This window comes from Corvus moneduloides, chromosome 18 (assembly GCF_009650955.1).
Source record: "Corvus moneduloides isolate bCorMon1 chromosome 18, bCorMon1.pri, whole genome shotgun sequence".
NCBI lineage: Eukaryota > Metazoa > Chordata > Aves > Passeriformes > Corvidae > Corvus > Corvus moneduloides.
In genome coordinates, this window is record NC_045493.1 from 6564193 (window position 1) to 6591741 (window position 27549).

The window sequence follows — 27549 nt, forward strand, 5'->3', positions numbered from 1 at the left end:
CAAATTTCAACAATAAATACAGCTGTCATTTGTTCTTATGATCACCATTTTCATTACTGTGCTTATGGCATGATGATTCTTTTGTTGGCCTAATATTTTTGTTTAAAGACCAAAAAGAAGTATAAACCAAAACTCAACTCTTACTGTTACCATGTAGAGAAAGGTCTAGATTTTCTACTGAAAGTGAATATTAAGTTATTAAAAAAACAAATTCAGAGGAAAAAAAATAATAACATTATTTTTAGTTACTAAAAATAGTTACTAGCTACTAAAGCATGCTGAGGCTTGAAGGGCATGTGTGCTGGCTCATTCCCTGGCAAACTTCTCTGCTCTAGGTAGGACACTTGTATATCTGTCAGTCTGAATATTAGAAAAGTTTAATTAACATATGGGTTTGCTATTTCAAAAGTCACACAAGAGATAAAGTAGATTTTCCACAGTGATGGTGGGCATAAACAGAGCAATTCAGATTTTGCACATGACAAATTGCCCTCCAGTGGTGTATATTTCACCCCTTTAATAGAGAGAACATATACTCTCCTAAATTAGGTATCTGGAGCTCTGGGTGATTCTGAATTTTTTCCACATCACATCCATTTATATGTATATGAACAGATGTCTACATCACATAAAAATCATGATACAGATTTGTTTGATTCATAGCCCCCAAACAAATTCCTCTGCCTATTCTCCACTTGAGAATAGCTTGAAACATCAAAATGTCTCAGGACAGCTGATCACATCACTTGATATTCCCTGATCCACTGAAGATGCAGCTTCACTGCACGTTTTCGGGGTTTGCAGGTCTTATGTCAGCATAAGTGGTACAATTTAATACTTCTACTGATTTCAGAAAGCATCCCAAACGAAAGGATCTTAAGTTATTTGTTCACCTGAAACCTCCCTACACAGGCAGTTCCAGACAAACAACTAAAATACATGGCGACAAATATCAGTGTAATTTATGACCTAGCAACAAGCTGGTTTACAATTAATGCATAATGTTGTATTTCCATATTACATGATCAGAAGTTTGATATTAATTTTGTCAGTTATTTCTACATTACACTCTTTAGACCAGTTGCTGCTATATCCTGAGAAAAAAGATGCCTTTTTCTTTTCCTTGGAGAACTTTGGAAAACACAATGTTATAAACCTGAGTAACTGAGAAGATAAGATCAGATATTTTGTTTCTCATTACTAAGCTTGCATTTACGGCAAACATATAGGAAAGTAGTTAAATTAGTTTTTTAAAAATTAGGTTTTCCTTCTTTCAGTGATTTTCTTTCAGCTAACACAGAGAATCTAGAGGTTGAAATTCTAAGACCAATTGATTTAAAAATTTGGTTAAATTCTCCAAACCTTTGAGATTTAACATATCCTGAAGAAGCAAAGGAAGTAATGATCCAGACATTGAGATGCAAGCATTTTTCTTCCATGTTTTTAAAGTTATTTCACTGTCTCAGCCACTGACTACATGCAGTGCTCTCAAGTACATCACGCTGTATCAGAGGTCCATTTGTACACGCAACCTTAACCTGCTACCACTGAAAGCACTGAATACATCCTTGAGATGTCTTTATCTTAAAAGAAAAAAAAAAAGAAAAAAGAAAGAGAAAAGGATGATATCTAACAGTGCAGCTTGTGTATTTGTTACTAGGGAAACAAACAGTGAAAAGAAAGAAACCCTCAGTGTCCTTGTCATTTGGATCTTTCAGTAGAGAAGTGGAGCTTGTGTTAAAACAATGGAAACACTGTTCAGCTCTCAGGATCCTTTGCTGTCCTTGCTGAATGACAGACACTTTTTTCTCCCTCTTGTCCATCTTGTTATCTCTGAAAAGGAGTCATTTCTACATTCCAACTGGACTGCTGGTTATTTTTTGATTCCTCACGTAGACTTTAACTCCCAATTCTGTGTAACCTTATCAATTCCTAACACCTAAACCAAGATCACAGCAGGTCTCTTGAGGTAAACAGAAGAGAGAACCCTGATGTTATGTTCATACCCATAGAAAAGCAGACACAGCCACACTAACAGTGCCAGGTCTGTGCTACTTTGAGTTTGTACTGAATCAGAGCATCATCAGGACTTCCGAGAGCATGAGGGGTATGGCAGCATTTGCTGCACTCCAGCACCAGGAGCCTGTGCAGCCTCGGAGGGCCAGGGGCTGTGGGTCGTGTGGGAGCTTTGCCACCAGTTCCAGTGAACCAGGGAGATGCCAGGCCATGTAAGCCATGGCTGACACCCCTCTGCTTTTAGTCAGTCGAGAGGTGTCAGTCATGGCTTAGCTGGAGTGACACCTTCCTGCGAGGGTTGGAAGGACAATGCAGAGATCAACACTGTTTGTACCATGACTTTCTCCTCACTGCTGAATATGCAATGTATCAGATTAAATGTAATTTCTCTATCAAACGATGCTACATCCCTGCTTCTTTTTCTGTTCCAATTACTATCTTGTTTGTCTTTAGCATTTGCCTCATCTAACTCATCTTGCGGGAACTGGATTAGGAAGCTGGATTTGCTGCACTCTGAAGTGTAGCTAAGTAAATCCAAGGGATTATCACCTTTCTCCTATTTTTACAAGACTACAGCTACCAGCACCAGAGCTGGAGAGATGATGGGAAAATTGCAATAAAAGCCCTACTGGAAATACTCTCACAGATTTTTGTTTCCTGCTGTTTCAACAAAGTATATTTCCTCTTTACTGTGCAAGCGTGGCTTTCTTGTACTGTTCAAGACTGGCTGTTAATTTGCCATTAAGAAAGAAGAAGGATATGACAAAACCCTCACATAAACATGTGAATTATATTAAAAAATGGATAGGCAGAATAAAATCAACTAGCACATGGTTTATTGATCATAGCCACTAGCTGAATTGTAATGGATTCCCTCTCTCTAGTATTCTGCAAAGTACCAGAGCCCCTTGGGTAAAGAAAACGAACCACTTGATAAAGATTAGAAAAAAAGAAAAATATGTCCGGACTGACAAGAAGAGGAAGCGACAAATGTTATTGATGGTGTGTGTTCATAGCATGGCAGCAGAGCCCTGCCTGGGGGCACAGTGTAAATGACAACTTCATCACAGGCTCCAGCAGTTTGTGTCCCTGCACTCTTCGTCTGTGGAAATAGAAGGGTACAGCCAAAATAAACCAGGGGCTGGCTTTTATTGACTTTTTAAAGAAAAACACGATCATTGCCAACAGGCCTCAAATACTTGGGAAACTACTTGTATGTGAGTTGTGTTTTGGTACCCTAGTGTTGAAAATTGTTCTTTTGCACCATAAAACCTAGGTATTTTTTCTTTATAAGGGATAAGCTTTTCCCAAACTCTCTGGAATCAAGTGCTCCAACCGACCCTACTTCTCTTTCAGCCTCCAACTGGCCTTCTTTTCCTCAATGTTTTTTCTACAGCACTCAAGTTTTACCAGACCAGTGCCACCTCCCAGGGTTTTAACTAGTTCCTGCAGAAACGCGGAGGACAAATACTTTCTGGTGTGAAAACAAACTCTGAGCAATCCGACGTTGCCGACCGCAGCGCCTTGACGTGGAAACCGCACCCGGCGATGAAATCGTAAACCGAGCCGGCTGCTTCGGCAGGGGCTTTATTACCTCGCGTTCGTTCCGTTCCCGCTCCCGTCCCGCCGCTTCTCCCCCTCAGGGCCGGGCCCGCCTCAGCCCTCGGTGGGCGCGCGCCGCCCGTTTCCCGCCGCGCGCCGCCGCGCGCCCGACCCCGCCGGGGGTGGGGGACGAAGGCGAAGGGGGCGCTCGCGGCACGCGCCCAGCGGCACGCGCGCTCACCCCGCCCCGCCGCGCGCGCCGCGGCCGGCGGGGGGGCGGAGCCAGGCGGGGCGGAGCCAACGCCCCCGGCGCGCCCCTCGCGGGCCCGCTGGCCCCGCCCCCCGCCGCGAGCCCGTTCCCGCCTCCACAAAGCCGGGGGCAAAGGAGGGGAGGGGCGCGCGCCACCTCTGCCCGCCCCCCGGGAGGGGCGGGGCCGGGCGCGGGGGACGCGCGCGCGCGAGGGCGCGCGGGGATTGGCTGGCGGCGGCGGGGGGAGCGCGTTTAACGGGCGCTGCGCCGCCGGGCCGGGGCAAAGCAAAACAAAGGCGGCGGCGGCGGCGGGAGCGGGAGCCCGGGTGGAGCGCTCGGCACGGGCACGGCACGATGCCTCGGCCGCTCCTCGGCCCTCAGCGCGGCACACGCGCGCCCGGCCCCCGTCTATGACCTCCCGGCGGCCGCTGCCGAGACGGTACCTTCGAGGCGAGGGAAGCCGTCGTGTCCCCCCTCCCCCCCCCCTTCCCCTGATCCCCCCTCTTTGTTTTTCGGTGAAGGCCCGGCGCGGAGCTCTCGCTGCCCGCCGCGCGAGGACCGGGGGTCCCGCCTCCCCTCCTACCCGTGCCCCCTAAGGGAGACGGGCCCGGGGGCTGCTCGGAGCCCGGGCTGGGAGCGGAGTCGGCGCGGCGCAGCGGTGAGTACCGAGCGGGCGAGAAGCGGCCCCTCTTCCGTGTACTGGGATTTATTTTTTTGGAACGGGGCGCGGGGGGGGAATGGGCGGAAGGTGGCTGCTAGAGGAGCCCCGTGCTGCGCCCCAGCCGGGGGGGCCGCGGTCCCCCGTGTGCGCGGGGCCGCTGAGGCAACTTTGCTGGCGGGAGGAGGCTTGGGCGCTATTTATAGCGCCTGGAAATGACGGCAGCGCTGTGTGCCCGCAGCCTCCTCGGTGCGGGGCGGGTAAGGGCGATTTACATAATTGAGGGGGGGCGAGGCAGGGCTCGGCGAGCCGGGGGCCGGTGGATCCCCCACGCTCTCCCCCGCGCCGCGCGGGGCCGGGCACGGTGGGTCCCTGCACGGGGCCGGCGGCGGCCGGAGCAGCGCGGGGCCGTGTTCGGGTGGCCGCGCGGCCGTACCGGCGGGTAGAGGGGGGAACGAGCCACTGTCCTGCGGGCATCGCTGCGGTGGGGAGAGAAAAGGCAGCGGCGTCACCCGCCGCGGCAGCTTCGTGCTCCGGCGTGAGAGAGGAAACGGCTTAAAGGCGCACGGCCAGCGGCTCCCTCCCGGCGGGGGAGCGGGGTGTCAGTCGGTAACTTTCTCCGCGCTTCTTTTCTCCTGTTATTTCCCAGTATGCAAAGGTGAAAACGAGACTCCTGTGGCTTAGTCTTTAACTTGGAGATTTTTTTCCTTGCTGGAGTAAGCTCACCGCAGGTTACTGACAATACATGCACAGGCTGTGTGTCCGGCTTTGTGCAGCTGCCCAAAGACTCTTTAAGCGTATTTCAATGTCGCTCCTTCCTTGGAGCCCCGCAGGCCGGTTCCTGAGACGTCCCCTGCCGTCCCACGCGGGGCAGGCAGCCGCTGCTCGGCCGGCGGCGCGGGGCCCGTGCGGGGCCGCCTCCCCCCCGCCCCCCGCCACGCTTATCGGGGTGTTTGTTTACACATCCGGGACCCGCGCGGGGCGGGGCTGCCCCCGCCCCATTGGCCGCCCCGCGCCCCGCCCCGGTGACGTCACGGGCGGCGGGACGGGGCCGCTGCTCGCCCGCCCCGGGGGGAGTTCGGAGCTCGGGGGCGGCCGTGGCGGGGCAGCCCCGGCGAGGAGGGCGGAGATCGCCGTGCCCGGCTCCGGCGGCCGGGACAGCCCCTGGGCGCTGAACTGGTAGGTGCGAACACAAGTAGAGCTTCAGGAGACACACCTGTGTCTGCGCAGGACCAAAGCACGGGCTTTGAGAAAGAATGAGAGAAATAGCTGGTGCAGGTTTTTAATCTCTTCTGTGCGGAATAATGAGCAGCAGCCCGAGGAGCTGCTCGTAACTATGAGAGGGAAGTGAGACTGGATTTATTTACCATTGTTAGAGCGAGCTAGGAAGTGGTTTGTTTTGAATTGCGCCTTTAACGGCACAACAAGTCCGTGGTTCCTATGGTGTATATCAAACAGTCGTCTTTTTGAAGAGAGCAATATCAAATACAGTATTGTCAAACGAGCTTTGGAGTTACTTTAATTTCTGTAGTTGAAGAACCTGGTACATTGAATCTGGAAGAGTCCAGATTGCCTTTAGAAGTGTGAATTTAAAACACTTCTAGGAATGCCTTGAAGAAAAATACTTTCCTTTTACGTTCAGGATCACAGAATTGTTAAGGTTAGAAAAGACCTCTAAGGTCATCGAGTTCAACCATTAACCCAGAACTGCCAAGGCCACCACTAACCCACATCCCCAAGTGCCACATTTACACCTACTGAACTTTTGCAGGGATTGAACTCGTGTTTCAATTACTGGTGGAAAGGGTTTAATTTAAGCCAAAGTTAAAATGCCTTAGCATGTGCTGCCTTTCATTCTGAAACCTTGTTTTTTTTCTGGGTTTGTCTATTTCTGTGAACCTACACAGGATCTGTATCTAACATCGAGTTCAAACAGGGAATTTAATGGGAACCTCATGTTCTTAGGTTATTTTTCTTGTATATCTTATTTCTAATAAATGTGGCTTCGTATCTAGTTGTTCTACAAGAGCAAGCTATTTTCTGCAAATGTTGTAATTATTCTTCCTTGTGCAGTTGTAATTAAATTATCTTGGGACACTAAGTATATAATATTTGTTTAAATTACTATTGATATTTAAGTCCTGCTCTTCATGCCAAATAGATTAATACTTCAAACATATAAATATATTCCTTATCAAATGTTTTCCCAATCAGTCTCATGTGTAGACCCATGCTTTGGATGACAGGTTGTTCTGATTGTTTAGTTTTTTGGATTGCCTGTGTTGTGTTACGTGTTTTGTTTGTGGCTTATCTCTGCCCTTGCAATTCTTTGTGTAAGAAATTCTTATAGCACGTCCTTCAGTAGTTTGAGTTTTCTTCTGCTTAGAATTAAAAAAATATATTTAAACCGAAACCCTTTAAGTTTTGCTCTGGTTGTCTCATGTGCTGGGCCTGCTGTGCAGATTGCTTTCTCAAGGCTTCTTTTGAAGCACAGTGACTGCTTCCTATAAACGGTCTTTAATTTATGTGGCTTTCATTATCTGCTCTAGCTGTATTACCACTATCCTACTGCTGGAAGAGTGGTTAGTGCTGCCCTGCACACAGTTTACAACTGTGATAAGTCATTTGCATGCTCTTAGTTGGATCAACATACTGTAAATTCCTTATATTGTCTCTCATTTCTGTTTGTGCTATTGACCTACTCTGGCAGTCACCTGACAGCCGATGACATAAGTGACTGTGCAGTGTTCGCAGTGCTCATTAGCACGGTGCATGCATAGCCTGGGAACTGCTGGCCTCTGACAGACCCGTAGATGTTACCAGTGTTTAGAATCTGTTTCGTTTTCAGGCAAACTAAAAAAGTTTGTTTTCCAGCATAGCAGGAGGGTCTGGCATGCTCTGACATGTAATGTCTCTGAAATGCACTCTGAGGATTAAGGATGCAGTTGGGTGTTCTCTCTGCAGAATTTAGCTTCAGTATCAGATTGTGGATTTGGTAGCTTCTATTAAGGCTATTCTGAGGTACAGTGAGGAAGTACCTAATTAGCTTTGATCAGGACACCAGTCAAGAAGGTCTTTGCCTGAAGGCATAATTCTGCAGAGCTTGAAAGAGGAGTAGACACGGATCCCTGAATAGGGTGGCAGCATTTTACTTGGTATTTGACTCAAAGCCAGATGTGATACTGCAAGATTTTTGCTGAAAACTGAAGTGCAGATTTACAAAATATATTTGCTGTTGGACAGAGCAAGTGTTTTCCACAATGCCTTGTTGCTTGCTATATTGGAACTGACCACTAGAACTTAAAAAACAATTAACTTTCTCATATTCCCTACATTTTTAGTGTGATTTTCTGCATGGATGTCTTAAAGAGTACACCTGGTATAATGTAGAAAGTGCTTGTGTTTCATGGAGAACTGTTTGACTCTCGTCCCTCATTAGAAGTGTGATGGAGTAGAAGCCATTCGTGGAACAGAACTGCTTTTTGCTGTGTTGAATGGAACTTGAACTGCGCAGCCCCTTAGAAAAAGGGGCCTGTAGTGCAGCCAGGCATTTGCTCCAAATAACGCTTTGCTTTATGGCTGGACTTGCTGAATAACAAGTTAACTCTGGTCTTGTTGTAAGCTGCTAATTGTTCTGCTCTTTTCACCTACAGGTTGTGACTGTTTCTCTTCTGTCATTTGTGTGGAAAGTGCCACACACACTCCAGAACAACAACGGCTTTTGCTTGCATATTCCAGTGTTTCTTTTGTCAGCGAGTTCAGCAAAGTTGTAATTCTTCAAGTGCCAGCCCTGAGCTGAGTGAGGAGCCACCAGCAGAGATGGTAAAAATGACAAAATCAAAAACGTTCCAGGCTTACCTGCCAAACTGCCATCGAACCTACAGCTGTATCCACTGCAGAGCCCATCTCGCCAATCACGATGAATTGATCTCCAAGGCAAGTGGTTTCTTTAGAGACCTCATGAATTATTTCTTAACCAAAATGGTTGTCACTGTGACACCACTCCCAGTAGATAAGGGATGCAAATTGATGCGTACTTCAGAGTATCTTTCCTGGGTTCACTCTCGGGTCATACATGTTGTGTACTGAGAACTGGATATATTCTGGAAACTTCCGAATGTGACATAAAGGTTAATCTAATATATTCCCCATGTTAACAACCTGTGTCTGCTGTCAGGTGGGTACTGTTTGTGAGCTGTTGTATCTGAAAAGTCAGCTAAGGAAAACTGTCAGACGAAAGCATGGATCACTGGGTAGGGAAATTATTCTGGTTATGGTTATTCCAGACAGATTATTTTTGACTCTCTTGGACTGAAGGTCACAAAACTGTCTGTTTCCAGAGTGTCCCGCTTCTGTTACGGAATCTGTAAACACACTTTTGCTGTCTACCAGCTCCTGAGGAATATGATTAGCCAGAGATGTTCAGAATAGTTGGACTGTGTAAGCTTAGAGAGTAGGTGGAACCTTGAAACAGGCTAGGCCTGCCCTTCTTCCCTGTTGCTAGAAGAAACCAAGACTTGTGATGTATGAAATATGTAGGAAAGCTTGAAGTTTGGGATAAATACTTGACAGACTGATTCATTCTTTGCTTCAAACAAACTCCTGATTAAATTACTCTTTATACTGTCCTGGAGAAAACACTTCAGTTGCTTTTCAAACTTTTTAATACAAAATGTTCTCTATATAAGTACTTTGTCAAATAAAGTTAGTTATAAAGGGTTTGCCACTAAAAGTTCTCTCTGTTGCTCCTGTATATTTGTGTGTTCAGCAGCACTAAGGTGATGCTGCTCTTTGGTGCTGAAGAGATGGGAGGAGTTGAGAATGCTGCTGCTTCTGAATTTAGGTTTTCTTTGGGTGAGGAGAAAGTATACCTGCTTGTTTATCCAGGGGCTATCAGGAAATAATGGGTTTTCCCCATACAATTTTTTCCTTTTACTTGAATTTATTTTTTTTCCATGTTGATTTCAGAATCTAAGAGGCCTTTTTGGCACCACTGGATTCTAAATTGCAAGCACTCATAGTTACATTATTCACTTTGTGTTCTGGGCCAAAAAATACTGGGAGGGGTTCATCTTTCCAGAACTTCAGATTGTAGATACCTACAGGAAGAAAGAAATTTTTTTGCTGTGTCTCGAGATGTATTAATTCATTGAGAAAATGCAATCCAACACATACTTAATAGGAAGCTCTTCTTTTTGTGGACTTAGATTTTTTGCACGTCAGCTAAGCTGCCACAGTTGCCACATAGCCGGTTTTCTCCAGGGGTTTGGGAGCTTTGGTCAACAGAATACTTTGAATATGTTAAGCAAATCATGTGTTCATCTTACAGCTTCATAAATAATTTCAAACCTTATGTTTTCTTTGAATTGAAAATTTGATTGTTAGAGGACTCTTCAAAAAATCTATAGTGAATACAAGTAATTACTTCTAAGTTGTTTCTGATGGTGTTGGGAAGGGTGTTAGAGGTGGAGTCTGCTTTATTTCTGGCTTCCTTAGTTTTTGGTGAAGACACGTTAAAAAAGTATTTGTACTTGCAGGTTGACCATATGCTTATTTGACAGCTGATCCATATTTTGTCAATTTAAGATTTCTTAACCGTATTTTATTGTCTAAATCTGTATGGTAAAAGAGAAATGCATTTAAATGTGAGATATATTTTTTTGTATGTTTTTTGAAATAAAAAGAACATTTGTCATCTATTGTACTTGTATTTGGGACATAGCTTTGGAAAACCCATCCTACTTAGGCTGAAGCTTTACACAATCCAACACTGGAGAAGTTCTTCTGATGGAAACAACTGCAAAGCAATAGATAGACTTGGATCATTAAAAATAAGTACAGCTGGCCCTGGGGAGGGTGGGGAGTGCAAATACAGTTTGATTGTTTTTTTCTGAACTCTTGAAGTGCCTTCATTGAGGCACATTATGTGCAATGAACTTAGGTCAGTGAGAGATACCGTTTTTTAACATATCTAGAATCCTGGTTACTGTAACTACTCAGATGCAGGAAAAAAGCCCCAAACAAGCACAAACCAACCTGAAGCATAGCAAGTTGATTCTAAACCATGTAAAGTTAACTAAGAGCAGTGTGGTTCCTGGGCTGGTTTGGATTTATTGATGGAGTAGTCTTAGACTGTTCAACCTGACTTCCCCCTGCTGCCTTACTTTGAGGGCCTAGTTCAAAGCTGAAGCTCTGTGTTACATTCTCTAAATACAATTTTTGGTTGCAGATTATTGCTTTCTTCCAAATGCTTCCTGTACCATCTCAGTCCAGAACCCCAGTGCCACAGGTCCTCTGCAGCAGATAAAGGCAAACAGTATTTATTTCATGCCTGGCTATAGCTGCTTCCTTTAGGGGTTGTCCCTCACCCCATCTTTCCTGGGTACATGGTGATTTTCTTCCTTGTGTGGGGTCGGGAAAAATGAACCAAAATATATGGTGCACTTCTAATTTAAAGCAGCTCCAACTGGCTTTCTAATGTGGTATAAGGATTTATTACACCTGACACTGTAATGTTTTTTGACTTGAAGCTGAAAAGATAAGCTGTACTGTGAAATGAGTGGTGTTTCTCTTAAATGTTGGTCTGTCATGGAAAAGCAAAAAGTGCTGCATGTGTCTGTCAATCATCCCTTTGATTCTGATCCTCAGAATACCTGACTTCAATACAGATTTGCAATTCTTCTGCTTTTGAGAACTGTTGATGTCAGTTGTCTAACAAGGATGGCAGCATACACGAATCACCTTTTCATTTTATTTCTGTTCTGTTTGAGCAGCAGGATCTCTTTCTTGCCCTGGAATGAATCACAAAGCTCTCTTTCTTGTGCCCTTGCTGGTGATAAAATGGCAACCAAGAGTCTTGGCAATGGCTTAGAAGAAAGAATGCAGATTAATGAGACAGGACAAAAATGTGTTACCTGCTCAAGTGAATTCAGTTGTGGTTTTAGTTTTCTCTGCAGCTGTGAAAAGGCTCTGTGTGTTGCCCAGTGTTGAAATCAACGTGATATTAGTGGTTAAAACATACATTTCTAGAGGTTTTCACTCTGTAAGAACCTTGTGTTTTCTGCAGCTGGGAAGGAGCTTGGGGAAGGTGTGGGAAGAAGACTGGTTGAGATTAGGAGCCCCAAACTGGGAGGTCATTGGCAGTAGAGAATGACAAACATTAGTCTGTACAGCTGGACACATGCACACATATATGAACACTTGCCATAAAAATTTATAACTCTCCAAGTTATCTCGGGGAAACCATTAATTTGAAGGATACACAGTCAGAGAGCTAATAAACTAGGTGACATTTAATTGAAGTAAGTTTGAAGTGGTGTCAGGTGCATCTTAGGCATGACTGAATGCATTGCTAACAGGTCTGTGAGTGCTGGATTTTCTCTTTCTTTGGTGAAGACTTCAAAGTGGATGTTAAAATATTATTTGCTATGAGAAAGAATAAACCAGTCATCACTACACTGGAGTATGTTCACAAGACAGGGAAGAATCTATGGCTTTTAAAAATTTCTTTAAAGAGGCAAATATTTTTAGAATCATACCCTACCATGACTGTAGGCACAGAAGAGAAGTAAGCTATGAGCAAACAACCACAGCTCTTAATGTAAGAGTAAGGCAAGGAGCTGATGCCATAGGAAGCACTTAGTGGATTTAGAATTGATACCATAGGAAGCACTTCATGGATTTAAGATGTTCAAATAGCACATAAAAAGTGCTATTAAACAGTATATGTGTGTATATATAAAAATATGTATATGTGTATATATATATATATAAACAGTCTATGTTAATAATAATTAAAAGAATCCAAACATAATTTAATTTTGAGATAACTTCTACAAGACTCCTTGAAGTAAAGGGGAGGTGGCCACTTGTGTGGCCTGAATAAAATGTTACATATTTGCTGCTCTTGGAGCAATTCTGGAATAAGTTTTGTGAAAGGCCTAACTGAAAGAGCTTTCTTTTGATTTGTTATGTAATAGTAGGAAATGTGCAGTGATTATTAGGAGCAGTTAATTTTATAGGAGACAAATGTTACTTGAAGAGCATAAATCCCAAAGCACTTGAGAATGGCTTGTACCTACTACGTTCCAGTAGTTGCGTAGAACTTCAGGTATGATCCAACAAATTACAAAAAAAGTACGAAATACTTAATAGAAATCTTGGAACCTAGTGGACATACTGCAAAGGATAATGTTTTGTTACTCAAGGTTGACCTGCTTGAAAGATTGTTGAAACATTTTACAGTGTGCCTTAATTCTGGGAATGGAGAGAATTTGGATTATTTTGTATAAATGTCTGTATAAATACTGTCACTTTCTTCTGTCTCATTCATTGCAAAGCATATCTGACCAGAGGGGGAAAAAGTCATGTGAAGTCACAGACAAGACTAGATGTGTCAATATTTTCAAGAATGAGTTCTATGTAAAGAAATACACACACGCGCGCACACACACACACACACATATATATATATATGTAACTGTCATTGACTGCACTGGGAAATCCTTGCACCCTTCTTTCACTTGTGGGTGAAAGAATGATCTTGGTGGTTAAATTTAGTTTTCCAAGGCTTTCAGTATGATTACTCTTCTATTATTGATGAGAAGGAAGAGTCTTCAGTCTAAATAGATGCAAAAACATTTTTAGCCTTGCTTAGCAATCTGTGGTTCTGTCCCCCACTGCTTAACTGATGAGATCAAGAGGAATTTTTTAAAGGGTTTATTGTCTTTAAGTAAATATGCTGTGCTTAGCTTGGTTCAATTTGTAATCCTCCTTTGCTTATGATACAATGAGTATTTGGAAACATAGTTGGGCCTGTTTTATGTATGCTTGAAGGACATTTTCATTTTCATAAATATTCTGGTGATAATTTTTTTCCCCAGGAGGCTTCTAGTTTTCTGGGTTAATTTTTTTCTTCTGGGGGAAGAATCTACTTTTTGAAAGAGAGGCAATCTTTGGAAAATACTCAAGAATAGATTTGAAAGCTTAAAGGAGCTGGAAAGTGCCAGGGAAGTGTTCTACTCTGCGTATTTTGATATAATTATTTGTGAAATCTATTCAAAATGCTGCATGGGTCAAGATAACTTGTCCTGCCTGACAAAGTCTTCACTTTGAGGAAATACCATTTGCCAGGTTTGCAGGCATGCAGGTTTTGGGGTAGAATTTTTTAAGGTTATTCTCTACATATCAAACTTTTTAACATGCTTTATTCAATTCAGTAAATAAGTGAATGGAAGTGAACTTAAAAAAAATCAAGGAGTCTTCTAGAACTTGCCTAGGAAGCAGCTGAGTAGCAGCATGTCTGGTGGTCTGCATTATCAAGGAATTGGATGTGAGGGAAATACCAAATGGAACAAATGTGGGGTTTTTTTCCCCCGATAATTTTTTTTGTCTGTAGCTTGTGTTGAATTCAATTTTCTGAATTTATGTTGCAAGTCTTGAAGTGAGAGGATATCCTTACAATCTGTGATGCGTCTTGCTGAGGAGATAATTTCAGACATCAGAGCCCTTGTGTTTCTGGTTTACTTTAGGAATCCTGCCCCTACAAATACAATTTTCTGTATTTCCCCAATGTGCTTATTTGTTCAGAGAAGTGATTCAGCTTTATCTATCTTAGCTTGTAAAGGGAACTCCAGCAAATGAAAGGAAACTCAAGGAAATGAAACTGAACAAAAACCTATGGACTTCTTTCATTTTCATTCTTTAATATTTTATTTCTGTGTTTTGAGTAGCTTGCAGACACTGTTAATGCCACTGTGACTTGCTCAGAATAGCCCTGCTTGCCCCCAATACATGCTAAGATGGCAGTTTCCTGGGATATTTGCTGTGGAGCGTGATCTCTAGCCATGCAATCTAATCCCATCTGTGGGGAATAATTGATGGCATAAGCTTTTCAGTAGCATCCCTTCCCCCACCCATGCCTTCAGCTGTGCCTTAGGGCAGTAAATACATGTTCTGCTTGACTGCTGTTTCCTTTCCTCCTGGGTCAAACAGCTAATCCTGGCGCTAGAGGTAAGGGTGGGTTTAATTTACAAGCATAGATCATACCTAATTCTGCAGGTATGTGCAAGCGTGCAAGTGAAGCATGTATATATTTACTACATAATACACTGGTGACAGAGGTCTGTCAGATGACTTGGAAAGATCCTAGTTCCAAACTATTCTTGCAGTTGACTTTACTGTAGTTTGTGAGCACAGTTGGACATTACTGCTGATAACTGTTAGACATTCTAGATACTTTCAGCTGTGCTGAAACAAGAAAACATGATAGATCTTGTACATCCTTCTGTATAAATGGGCGGCTGGTGTAAGATGTGGATTTTCTAAGGAATAAGTTAACTCATAAATCAATCCAGTATTATTAATTGAGGACCATGAAAAATCAGCCTTATAGCAAGTTTAAAGTTCAACTGCAGATATTAGTTGAACTGATGAATTGCCCAGCTTCTAAATAAAAAATCCTGGTTGGTGTGAGTCATTATTGATGAACACACTTGCCATTCTGTTCTAATTCCTGTCTAATGGGTAAGACATATTTAAGACTCAGTTTGAATAGAATATTCTGCTTTAGTTTTGATTTATGTATAGTGCTTGTGATCTTGGGAGTGCTGAACGAATGTTGCAAAGTTAAAGTTTGTGTTTGCATAGGTGATGTTTATTCTATTGAAGAGCAGTTTGTCTGGAGACTGGTTTGAACAGTTATGCCAGTTAGTCCTTGACACTGCCATTTAAAATACTTTTTAATTTTCTTTGAGCAGTTGACACACAAGGCGTTTAACCTGTCAGTCTCTTAAAATTCATATCAGTGTAACTGAATCATACAGTGCAGAGTGTGAGAAACCTAGTGCTGGTAAAAACAAATGTTCAGTATTAATTTTTTTCTGGTTATGCAAAATATTCTGTTTATAGCCAAGTTACAAGCTTAGCAAGTAGCTCAAGTGCCAAACTGAGTTGTCCTCTTTTAATTTCTAGCAGTAGGATGCATCAGAAAGTAGAACTCTGATAATAAAATCTTTCTTACATCTTTTAGTGGGTGGAACCCTACACGCTAATATTCTGTGATTAGGAGAATGCATATGTGCCAGATGTATACCTTTCTGTGGTGTCTGAGTACAGTTTTTGGGGAAAAAATCTCAGCTGTTCATGTGAATAAGAAACTATGACTGCCAAGTGCTGACAAGAGATTCATAATAAAAATTAAAAAGCATAGGAATTTAAAAATGGATATCTTTGCAGTGCTTTTATTCCAGTAGGTGTATAAGAGTTCTGCATGGCTGGATTGCAGACCATTCAGTGCTCAGTGAAACACAGATGGTGTGGTTGGACACTGGTTTTAAAGGGAAGTCTGAGTTGCCTGGACCTGCATTCTGTGTTCCAGAATGCAGTTGCACAAGTTGCTGCAGGTTCCTGTTGAGTTATCTGAGTGATGTAAACATGGAGGAACTTGCTCTTTGCAGCTGGGCAAGGAAACAAGTGTTCTGTGGCATGTAAATACAATCTTTAGCCTCTAAACATGAGTGTAGGTAAGAAAAGATGGTATCAAATGAATCAGTCATACTCTGGGAACAGAAGCAGGGCTGGAATGGAGGAGCTTTTTACAGTGAGATGTTTGTGAACACTCTTTCTTATTAGAGCCACTGACACAGGAAAAGGTTTTGTGTTGCTTCTCCCTCCACTCTACCTTGACAATCCTGAAGATTAGAAGGTAATGGCCGTTTCTGTGGGAAAATAAACCTAGGAGAGTACAAGATGTCTAGAGCAACAAAGCAAAGGGTGCAAGAAAAGTCAAGTCATCTTTAAAAATATATTAGGAAAAGAAAAACAACTAAAGCAGTGCTTTCCAACCTGTGGTTTTTATTTCATTTGGCTTGAATTTTTTTTCAGCTTATGAAAGAAGAGAGGGGAAGAGCTGCTTTTTGTGCTATTCTTGGCATCCTGTTACTGCCCTCTGCTTAATTTTGAAAAATGCAGGGTCAAAGGAGAGCTTTTATTAGGTGATACTAAGTCAAGACTAAACATAAACTTGGCAGAAGTAATTGCATAAGATTGTTCAGAAGGTCCCCTGACTCTTATTTTGTTCTGGAGTCTTTTTTTCTTCCCCATCCTGCTGGGGAACTTCAGGTATGGCATATAAGTAGTTTAAAAATTATTATATAGGACCAGACAAAAAAACCCTACCCACCACATTAATTTGTATATGATTGCCATGTGTAATTACATATAAATAGAGAAACTAGCACATGATTAATAGAGAGTAGTTCTTGGTGCAGTTTGAAAAAGGATTTGTGAATTCTAATTGACAACATGGAGTTTTTAAAGCAAGGGGAAATGGCTGCCACTTTTTTAATTTTAAGAATTTTTACAATAGCTTAAGCAAATATCATGGTCATCATAGCTTTGGAAGTTCTTTTTAATAATTTCAGGTATGTGAAACAAGGAAGTTCTAGTTTTACGATTACTTCTTACTGAGTTAAGAGGATTTTTAAAGTGTCTCCTTTGCTTTTTCTTAAATTTTGGAGTTGCACATCTGTAGTTTTCTCTAAATTAATGCATGTTTTACCCAGGCTAGTTATTAATTTGTTAGTGGGCAGTTTTTAAGAGTATATATGTGAAGAGTTTTTGTTTTCACCCACAGTAAGCATTCTCTGTTTGTTACTGGCTCTAGTCTAGAAAGTCCTGGTTATTCTGTAGGGACTGCAGACTGTAGGTCTGCACCATTCTGCCAGTTTTGTGATGTGTGTTTAAGTATCTCAGGAGAACTGAACTATTGGTGGGGTTTTTGTTTGTTTGTTTTAAAGGCAGGTGTAAGGATAAATTACTTTCTGGCAGAGCAGTTCAGACTCTCTCCTCAACCAAGTATCCCCTTTTCAGGGTCAGTCCCACCTGAAGTTTCAGCTTTCACTGTCCTGCAGAGCCTATCTGGTTTTCCTTGCCTGGTGAAAAATAAGACTTGCAGTTCTGGCTGGTGGAGACAATACTTTCTCTTTTGTCTTTGCTAAAGTTAGAACCTCCTTAGAAGCACTGAGGTTGGAATAAACTTGTAAGGTCATCAAGTCCAACCACAAACCCAACAGTGACAAGTCCACCACAAACCATGTTCCCAAGTGCCACATCTGTGTCTGTGGTGACTCCACCACTGCCCTGGGTAGCCTGTTCCAATGCTTGATAATCCTTTTGGTGAAGAAATGTTTCCTGGTATCCAACCTAAACCTCCCCTGGTGCAACCTGAGGCCATTTCCTCTGGTCTTGTCACTTGTTAGGTAAGAGAAGAGACTGACCCTATCTTGCTACAACCTCCCTTCAAGTAGTTGGGGAGAACAGTAATATGTTCTCTCAATACTTCTTTTAAATGGTTGCTAAAATAATAAAATAGCAGTGCTATAAACTGTTAAGTAGAATTTCTCATCTTAATACAAGATTTTGCAAGTACGTAAGGGCTAGATGTAACTACTCTGCCACTATTGCTACCTAGAGTAGTCCAGAGGCATGGATTTCTTTAAACATTCTTTATTGCAGTATATAATCTAGTTAATACTGATCAAAAAGGGTTCATTTATATGCATTTTCCTTTTACAAGGTTTGGTTTGTTTTGGTTTTTTTTTGGCAAACTGTTCTGAGTAATTAAAAGACAAGAATTAACTGCTGTTGTGTTGCTAGTTGGTAGACTAGCAAAATACCTATTTTAGTGTCAAATGACTTGTAATGATGTAACTAAATACATGTCAGAAGAAGAATCTGTTACAGAAAGGACCTTCTGCCTATGATTTTATGCCTGATGATACTAAAACCATGCAAAAGTATTCAGGTTGATATTTTCCTTCCAAAAACCTTCCATGTTGATCTAATGCAGGCCTCTGAGAAGTTGGTCTGTGATGTTCAACACTAGAACCACAGGGATTCTTAAAAACAATTGTAGTTTCTCTGCGTCATGGATAAAATAGTTAATTTTCTTTGAAAGTTGGTTAGAGAATGGAAAGGCTGGAAGAAAAAAGAAATTAAGACAGTTTACAGATTTTTTTAAAAATGGAATTCAGTATAGAAGAGAGAAAAAAGAAAAACTCAGTTCCAATGTGATCCTGTTTGAATGGGAAGCAATGGCTGTGTCTAAATTACTTGGTAATTCAATGCAGAAGGAACCAGATGAAAGCAGTGATGTGTCTGTTTTGTTTTGAATGTTTTACCTGTGGCTGGCTCTGCTCTGCTCACAAGTTCTCCCAGGATGTCCACATCTCACAGCCTGCTCACAGGTTCAGGTCTGTGTCTGCATTAACATTGCTGAGTGCATGCAAGAGCTGCTGGTTTAGTTGGTTCAGAAGGATCAAGGGTGCAGTTTCCAGGCACTGAAACTGCTTCCCAAGCCAAACCAGCCCCCAGTAAGTGTGGCTGATTAGGGGTTTTAATTCACAACTGTGCTACTGCTCTGAACTAAAATATTAATTTAGATCCAGCCAAGAAAGTCTAACAGTCATCATTTGTCCATAATCTATCAGGAATGTGAGAGATTTGAAAGCATATGCTTGTGGGTCAGGCATTTGAGGGTAACAGTTGTCTTACTAAAATGAAGCTGAGCTTATCTGTGAATTATAAACTGATCAGATGCATTTCCTGAGTGCAGTATGCTGGTTTTATGCTTGGTCCAGAATTTCACTGGTCTTATATCAAATGATGCAATGAAATTGAAATAAATCATCTTTTGGCTGCAGCAGGGGAAGACAGGAGATGGGAGTAATTCCCTTTGAGTTAAAAGCAGATTATTTCAATTAGCATGAAGGATGTCTAGGAAAATGAGAATTGATATCTTGCAGAGGGGTAGGAAAAACTATGTTTTGCTTGCATTATGGATGTCTGATTTTGAGCAATAGCACTTGACAAAGTAAAATTAAATCATTGCTAAAAATCTAATGTAGGTGAAAACTTGTCTGACCAGACTTTCCTACAAAGAATGGATATAAAGTAATTGACCTGAAATAGTTTATATCTGTATTATCATTTTATGTTTACTAACATACCCTTCTGGAACTATTTGGTTTTTTGTTTGGAGGGACTTTGTGTTTAACAAGTGCAATTTCTTTCTTTTTTTAAATGCAGTCCTTCCAGGGAAGCCAGGGACGAGCCTACCTCTTCAATTCTGTGTAAGTATGTGGTTATGGTTCTGCACACCACCTGCAGAGTGTAACTTTATGCTTCCAAAGTGGAAAACAGTAGGAATTAGTGTAGCTGTACTTTGCCCTGTTCTTTTAAATGCTGGCTTTACTCACCAGCAATAGTTATTAAAGAGCTACTGGGTTGATTCTGGAGCATTCCTTTGCACATATATGAGTTTATCTTGTACTTTAAGTAATTCTGCTAAGAGCTGAAAGATTAGGGGAGTGTCTTAATGTGAAATTCCTTTTGTGTATGTAATGGTAACTGTGTTGAGTGGGATCTGCCATTCTGAGATACTCCAGAAGTCACAATATATTGAGTGACTGTAAATTTTCTTTAGACAACTCTGGTGTGGTCTAAAGAATTTCCCAGTCTGATAGTTGGATACATTTACAGGTTAATGTTTCAGTAAACCTGGTACATCTTAAATGACCTTGAATATTGCAAATGTGCTAGAGGGAAAAGATCTTTGTGATCTTATCAAGCCTAATATTTGCCATCTTAGACATGTCCTTCCCTTGATGAAAGGCTCTTTGCATTTGTTAATGGGTGTATTTTGAGTTTTTAATATGCAGGATTGCTTTTTTGTCTTTATTTTTCAGCAGTTTTTTGTGTTGCAGCATTTTGAAAAAGAGATGCAGTTGAGTGTCCTGGTCTATTTTTGACCAGGATAATGGAACTGTAACTGCAAAGGATTTGATTGCAGATCCTTGAAATTCTTTTAATATGTAGTCATTCAGTGGTGACTTGGGATTTCTGCTATAAATCTTATAGTAAGAATCTGGTACTACAACAGCAAAAATAGCAAAATTTTGCTCTTGTTTAAAACTGTCTAAAAACTTGGTTTAGTCTTGCCTCATGTTTTCTGCATAGACTCATTTGTGGAAAAACTGGCTTGATGCAGTACTTCATGGGGTGTTTTGTTTTGAAATTGCTGTTTGTTCATCAGAGCTTAGTCTGCTGATCTGTAGCAAAGAAATATTTATGAGGCTTTTTCCTTGCTGCCATTTTGGAGCTGGTTCTAAATTCAGCTGTTGGTGCTGATTCACTGGTACAGACTTCCATTACAGAGGTCTCAAATTGTTTTTGAAGAAAAGCCTGAAACTGTAGAAGTGTCCAGTTACTGTGTAGTGTTCTGTTCTCTGGAAGCTTAACTATTTAAACTTCGTCTTTGTTGCTGGGAGTAAGTGGTATCACCAACAGTGACAGCACAGCCATTTAAAAACAAAAAACAACCTCCTTTTTTCTTTCTGTCCCTCTGCTCAGTGTAACAGAGGAAGTTACTTTTGCAGCATTGAATAAGTTAGGCTTTTTTTTTAACTATTTTTTGTCTGCTGGACAAAAGGCAGGGAACGGTAAGAAAAGAAACACACTCATGCTGTTAATGTAATTTCTCCCTTTTTTTCAGGGTAAATGTGGGCTGTGGTCCAGCAGAGGAGAGAGTTCTTCTGACAGGTTTACATGCTGTAGCAGATATCTATTGTGAAAACTGTAAAACCACTCTTGGATGGAAATATGTAAGTAATAGACTTAAATCCTCAAGAAATGTTTGTATGTTGAAGCACAGATGTTTGAGTTGGCCATTGAGTAGCACCTTTCCTGATAGTTTAGGTGAGTTAGCTCTGGTGCTTTTGTATATATCAGGCTCTAATATAGTCTTGCTTCCTTGCATCTGCAGAAATACTGTAGCAGATAGTAACTTTATTCTGGACTGCAAATCAAGCATGAGCTATAGGTGCTATTCCAGCTATTTAATATTTCTTTATTTGGTAATCTTTTTGCAAGACTACCAAGCACACATGCACTAAACCAGGTGGGGGAAATTGTCAAAGTGAGTCTGTAATGTCTTAGATTGCAAAAGTTGGTTATACAGAAAAAATATTGATTACAATAAATGGTGCTGAGCATATTACACTGTTTACAAATAATGTGGACTCAGTTCTGTTGTTTGAAAATTTACCTGTGCACTTGCAAATGTGTTGCAAGTTTGATGTTTTGAAAATATTAGATTTTTGGTGTTGCATGTAGGATTTTCACTGCTTCAGTGTAGCTTCTGATCTTAGAAGTTTTCCTAATGCATTCCCATGATGAATATAGAGGTTTTGAAGAGGTTTGCACTCCCTCTTTTCATTACTTCTGGGAATAAGGAAATAACACACATAACATTTCCTAACCTTCACTTAAAAAAAGCATTAAAATTCCCTAAGCAGAGAGAGAACATGGACAGTTCCACAGCAAGATCTGTACAGTAGATCTGGTGATTCCACTTAGGAGAAGTTGCTTCTGTTTCCTTCTCAGTGCTTTCCAACCTCTCTTTCTTCCCTCCCTCCCCTTACTTGGTGTAACCAATATGGATTGTTAACTGTAATAGCTCCTGGTTTGTATTTTTAATGCGAATGTGATGTTTAAAATACTTAATTTCCCAAGCTTAATGCAGTGTTGTCTTGATTTTTTTTTTTTTTCCTTCCTTTCTTTTCAGGAACATGCTTTTGAGAGCAGTCAGAAATACAAAGAAGGAAAATTTATCATTGAACTTGCCCACATGATAAAAGACAATGGCTGGGAGTGAACCACAACGTTTTTCCTTCTCTTTGGACTATATTCTGTGGAGCAGGCTTTACAAAGACTAATGCAAAGTAAAGGAAGAGCTTGGCTAGAGTGGCCCTGAGAATATCACTGAACTCTGAAACCTCACAAATGAGTAGTGTAGTGTAAGTGGCTATTTCAGGCCATGTTTGCCTTTTCTCCTTGTGTAAGTTCCCTCTTTTTGTACGTGTATTATTGTGTGAACAGTTGTTTTGGAATATTTTGGATGACCTTTTTCTAAATTCTCTCAGTCTAGAGAAACAGTTCACTAATTGAAGACGGATTTTACTGGTTAGCATCTCTCTCTGACCTATGCCTTTAATGCTACTTCTGCTGTGCATGCTTCTTGCCTAAACACCTACACTCCAGTCCTGTAGAAGTTCTGTACCTGAGCAGTCTAAAAGAATGTATGGGATGGGGTGCTTTTTTATATGTAGCAATTTCTGATGTGTTTGGCAGTGAAGAGGATGCAGTATTGTAGTTATTAATTTCTTTTTTAAATTTGAGTGTACCACAACCTATGTACATCTTGTAGGTGAATTGGTTAAAGGTACAGTGCTCACTTCAAAAAATTACTTCAATTGCACTGACTGAAGTTAGTAGGTCTCAAGTTGTTAGGAAAGGTTATGCCAGAGGTTTGGTGTCTTAAAGGAATAACATAGAAAGATTTAAAATCAATAATGCTATAGAATATGTTTCTTTAAAACCAACATATTCCCTAAGGAGTTCGCTGGATAAAAAATTTATAAAACTATAGCTTGAAAGATTAAAAAGACAGAAAAATATATGCATCTTCTATTTTGGAAAAAAAAATTAGTTGGTATATTAGGAAAAAACAAAGTTTTGGTACTGTACCTTTGCCAGTAACAGGGACTTGTGCATCAGTAAAGTTTTATGGCTGGTTCCATGTAACTGTATAGTCCTAATGCACTGGACAAAGAGGTTGATGTCAAGGAAACTTGTTGAAGTCTTCTGCTACATTTGAACAAAAATATTTATTTTTGTGAGAAATGGCCAGAGCCTATGACATGAAAATTAATATAGTACCTGTAGGAAAAGGAGGAGTAAAAAGGGGGAAGGGAAGTTTGACTTGTTTTTTCATAAAATAAAATAGCAAGATAGTTTTTAAAATTTGGGGGTGGGGAAAGGGTTTCCTGGTTTGCTGGCTAAATCATCCCCAAGTATCTTTTTATAATAAAAATTTATATGAAACTCACCTTCTCTTTTGTTCTCATGCTGTTTCTTTAATGGAATCAGTTAATGAGAGAAACTTCTGGAAAGTGTATGCACAATATGAGCTGTTGGTATCTGTGTATGCAAACTGAGCAACTGTGAAAGAAACACTCTACACAAATTTGCTAACTTAATTCTCAAATTAAACTGTCTCTATAGACTTTTTGTATGTTAATCCTTTTAATGCTCGAGGACAAAATGTTTGGAAAAAAACCCCTTTAACACTACATAAGTAAGCCTTGCAATATGAAATCCCTTTCTCTCAGTAACAATTCTAATATGGCACCTGTGAAATTAGTCACAGGTGCTGCTGCTGCTGTTCCATTTTTGGGAATCTCTCATAGGCTTTCTGAACTCTGCTGCACTTTAGAAATTGTCAGACATGAAAAATTATGCCAATGGGTAGGGGCAATACAAATCTTTAAAACCAGCTTTCCAGTGTTTTTGTGGAGAGGAGTGAGAAGAGCATCCTCCCAGGTGTACACATTCTTTGTGATGCAGGCTGGCTGAACTGCCTGCCAGATGTTGTCATGACTGATACCCATGAATTAAAAATGTAAGAGAAGTAACTTGTTCAAGCTGTTGGGTTTTAGTCCAGAGGCCTGAGGTGGTACAGTCATGTTCAACCTGGATTTTGTGGCTTACACGTTGCTACTTCGTGTTCACATCAGGTCTCATTTTTAACAATATTGTTGATGTAAGATGGGCTTGGGTGTTGCCTGTCTTGTGCTTTTTTTGGCCTGGAATTCCTGGGATTTTGTTTTCCACCATTGCAATGTATGTTGCCAACAGGGAAGGCACTAAAACTTCTATCAGCAAAAAGTTTGTGTTGGCTTCTAAGTCTCGTTGCAATGTTGATACTTGTGAACAGCTTGTGTGAGGTTTGTGTATCTTTGGGCTTTTCTTATTTCCTGGCTACAGACTTGCTGAGGCAGTACACTGGACTGAAGGCAAAAGTAATGGCTGCTTTTCCAGAGAGAGTTGAAATCAAAGAAAATATGCAAAGTATTAAAAGATTTTTCTCTCCAAAATTGGGGCTTTGGCTAGCTCTTGTTAGTAAGCTAATGCTGTCTATAATACAGTCTGATTCTTAGAAATTCAACCTCTTTCTTCAGTGCATTATTTATATTTCAAACTGGACATTTTCACCAAAACCTTAATTAACTTTGATGCCAAAGGTTGGGACTTCAAGTGCTTAGCACATAGAGCTTCAGACTACTGGCATAAAGAGTTAATGACCTATATGTGATGTTTATGGCTTTTAAGAGAACCAAACAAAGCAATATTCTTTTTGGTCTTTTATTGAGAATGGATGCTTAGAAGAGTAAAGAGTAGAACTAGTACAGAATCACTATTTTATGCTGCCATGTAACAATTCTTGAGGCTTATTCTATTGAGGGAATATGTGAATTTTCTTCCCATGTTGTTTGGCAGCATCAATGATTACTTTCTCCCCTCATGAAGATATAGAGACTTCTTGTTACTGGTTTTGGTGAAAGTTGAATCCAGATAGCAATGACTGCTGGCTGATGTGAAGAGGTCAGTCTGGTCACTGAACCTTCCAGGAGTCATTTGAAAGAAAAATAAACTTACTTGAAAAAAAATTTTACTAAAGCGTTTTCCCTCTAACCAATTTTTGTAATATATTGAAGATTATATTTAAAGTTTGTATGTGTTTGCTCTGGGCAAGTTTACTTCCCCTCCAACTTGAGCACTTTTGTTACTTGTACTGGTTATTTTTATTGTTGGTCTTAACATTTATTTTGTATTTTGTTTTTTATAAACTGTAACAAAAAGCTTTTGTGAACCTTTGTTTCTTGCTGGCTCTTTCTTGGACCAAATGAACTGACTATGAGCTGGCTTAGAAGAAATGTTCATTGGGATGCATAGGAATTTGCTAGCAAAAATGTACATGTATTGAAAGTTTTTTTTTCCACTGAACCTCTAAAGCCATGCCTGTCCTAAAGTAATTGATCATAATTTGGTGTGACTTTAGTAATCTGACCACACATTCTCTGTCTAGGTCCAAAATAATGGTTGTAAACAATGGTTTTTCAGGACTGAGTCTGCCTCCAAACCCTAGAGGTCTTTGGCTGGTTACTTTAAGTACCTTTTTGATTACTAAAAGGCAATGCTGCCATGTATAAAAATTCTGTCACACTGCAAACTTGCTGTGAAATCAGCTGCAGAATTTGGTGAGGGATTGCTGATTCTTCAACCTAACCACTCCTGCTGTATGCTTTTAGCAGCCTGATAATCTTAATTTTATCTGCCAGTTAAAAGGGCCAGGATATGAATTTCCCTTGTTGATTGTAAGCTGTACAATGGCAAACTGTGTGAAGGAAGATTGTTATGGCTCCATCTTAATGCCTCAGTAGCAAGGCCCAGCATAATGACCTGTGTGGGTGCTGTGCCTGTGTGCTTGCAGTCCATGGGAGAGGAGGGGGAATATGGGTTATGATATTTCTTTGAGTTAAAAACTGACCTCAGAGGTGCTGAGCAAGTCCCCACTGCGCCCATAACCAAAGGTCATCTGTATTTCCCACTGGTGGATCAGTGCAAGAGTTCTCCAAGGCGGTACCAGGTTTGGTGGCCATGCACTTCTCTCTGAGTGACGCTCATAGGGCTCCTCCTGCCCGCTCATCTCAGCAGCCAGATTGCAGCAGCAGTGACCTCCAGTCTCACAGACCAAACTTCAGTCATCTCCAGCCTTGGATATTGGCCATGAGAGGAAGAAGCTGTCAAATTATTGTTAAACTTCTTGGACACTTTATTGGACTTCACTGAGACTCATGTTAAGCCAACCAGCAGTATAAACACTTAATGGAGAAGAAACAGATGCTTCGGAGGTTTCTTTGAAAAGGACTGTTACGCGTGGTTTAAGGTCTAAAGCATGAGTCATAAATGGCAGTTGAGTTGTGCCTCGTTTCTTAAACTCTTTAAAACGCTTTCTTTTACAGGTGACATGGCTGTGTTGCTGTTTTGTCCTAGCAATACTGTACATCATTTGTTGTTTCACTATATTGTATCTATTCGAGGTATCACAATAAAAGCTTTCAATTGTTTTGTTGGGTTACCTGTTGGTTTTGTGCTATCTTTTCTTGCTAATTGAGTTCTCAGGCTTTATCCTCTGGTAGGGCCAGAGAGAGAAGACAGTGCTCTTAGTTGCTCTTAAAAACTTGTAAATGGGTTGAATCTGATTTTTTTATGTGGCTTTAGGACTGCCACAAAGCATTTGAGGTTTTTTCCTTTCACAAATCTTTCCAAAATACAGACATTTGTGATGGTACTGTTAGGCCTTTTGCCTATTTTGAGCCAATTGTGGGACCTCTGCACAGTGAGAGTCAGTCTGCAAACCCCCCAAAACTAATTTTGAGAGGAATTGAAGAAGTGTGGGTGTACTTTTTGTTGTCAGCTGTAGACCTGAGGAGCACTGTGAGCACAGCACTCCGTCTGTTCATTCTGCTTTGGCTGGGAGGAACTCCTGTAGCTCCTCTCATCAGATTATTGGTCTTGTCATTGATATGATCCCTCTGGACTGCCTGAGGCTCAGAATGGAGTCATTCAGTGCACACTTACCCAGCATCTTCAATAATCCATCATTTCATCTCACAAAGGGATAGGGATGCTCTTCATGCAAGATCAAACATATTATTTCCATCTTGAGAAAATGGAAGATAGCCAGCTACCCTTTCTCTTATTCAAGTGCTGTCTTAGGGGCATGAAATAAGGATCTTTCCAGATCTGAAAAAAACCCCAAACCCTAAGGATAAAATGGCATTTTATGTGAGGTGTATGGTCTTCATTGTATAAAAATTTAACTTCTGACAGGATATAATTGAAGTAATAAAGATTCAAGTAACAAGTATCTTTCAGATTTGAGATGTTCATAGTAACATCCAATTACATTTTGCTGTATTGGAGGGACTATAAAAACACCAACTGCCAGCAACTGGGTTACCAGAGTACCTTTGGAAATGTGAACTCCAGTGCTCTGTCTTACCAGCTGGAAAACACCAGGATCTCTGACTTCCAGATAGACAAGGATGGGCAGGTGCCTCATGGAAAGCCTGAGAATCTTCCATTAGATGTCTTTTTGCCCCTGTTAAATTTAAATAAC

At 41.0% G+C, this 27549-nt stretch overlaps 1 protein-coding gene across 2 annotated transcripts; it reads left to right on the plus strand.

Annotated features, from left to right (window-relative positions):
- The first annotated feature begins 4083 nt into the window (after positions 1–4083).
- Positions 4084–26505, plus strand: YPEL1 (yippee like 1). Of its 2 annotated transcripts, XM_032127573.1 has the most exons (5): positions 4084–4466; positions 8120–8402; positions 19554–19597; positions 21019–21127; positions 22090–26505. In XM_032127573.1, exons 2-5 carry the CDS (start codon positions 8286–8288, stop codon positions 22177–22179), a joined length of 360 nt encoding a protein of 119 aa, XP_031983464.1. In that variant the 5' UTR covers positions 4084–4466; positions 8120–8285; the 3' UTR covers positions 22180–26505. The 2 variants fall into 2 exon arrangements, with proteins under 2 accessions (XP_031983464.1, XP_031983463.1); XM_032127572.1 differs by lacking the exons at positions 4084–4466; positions 19554–19597; positions 21019–21127; positions 22090–26505 and adding an exon at positions 5082–5645 and having other exon boundaries at positions 8120–8237.
- The last annotated feature ends 1044 nt before the right edge of the window (positions 26506–27549 follow it).

Coding starts and splice junctions, on each gene's coding strand:
- YPEL1 (XM_032127572.1), top strand. CDS start 5,212: ATGCACAGGCTGTGTGTCCGGCTTTGTGCAGCTGCCCAAAGACTCTTT.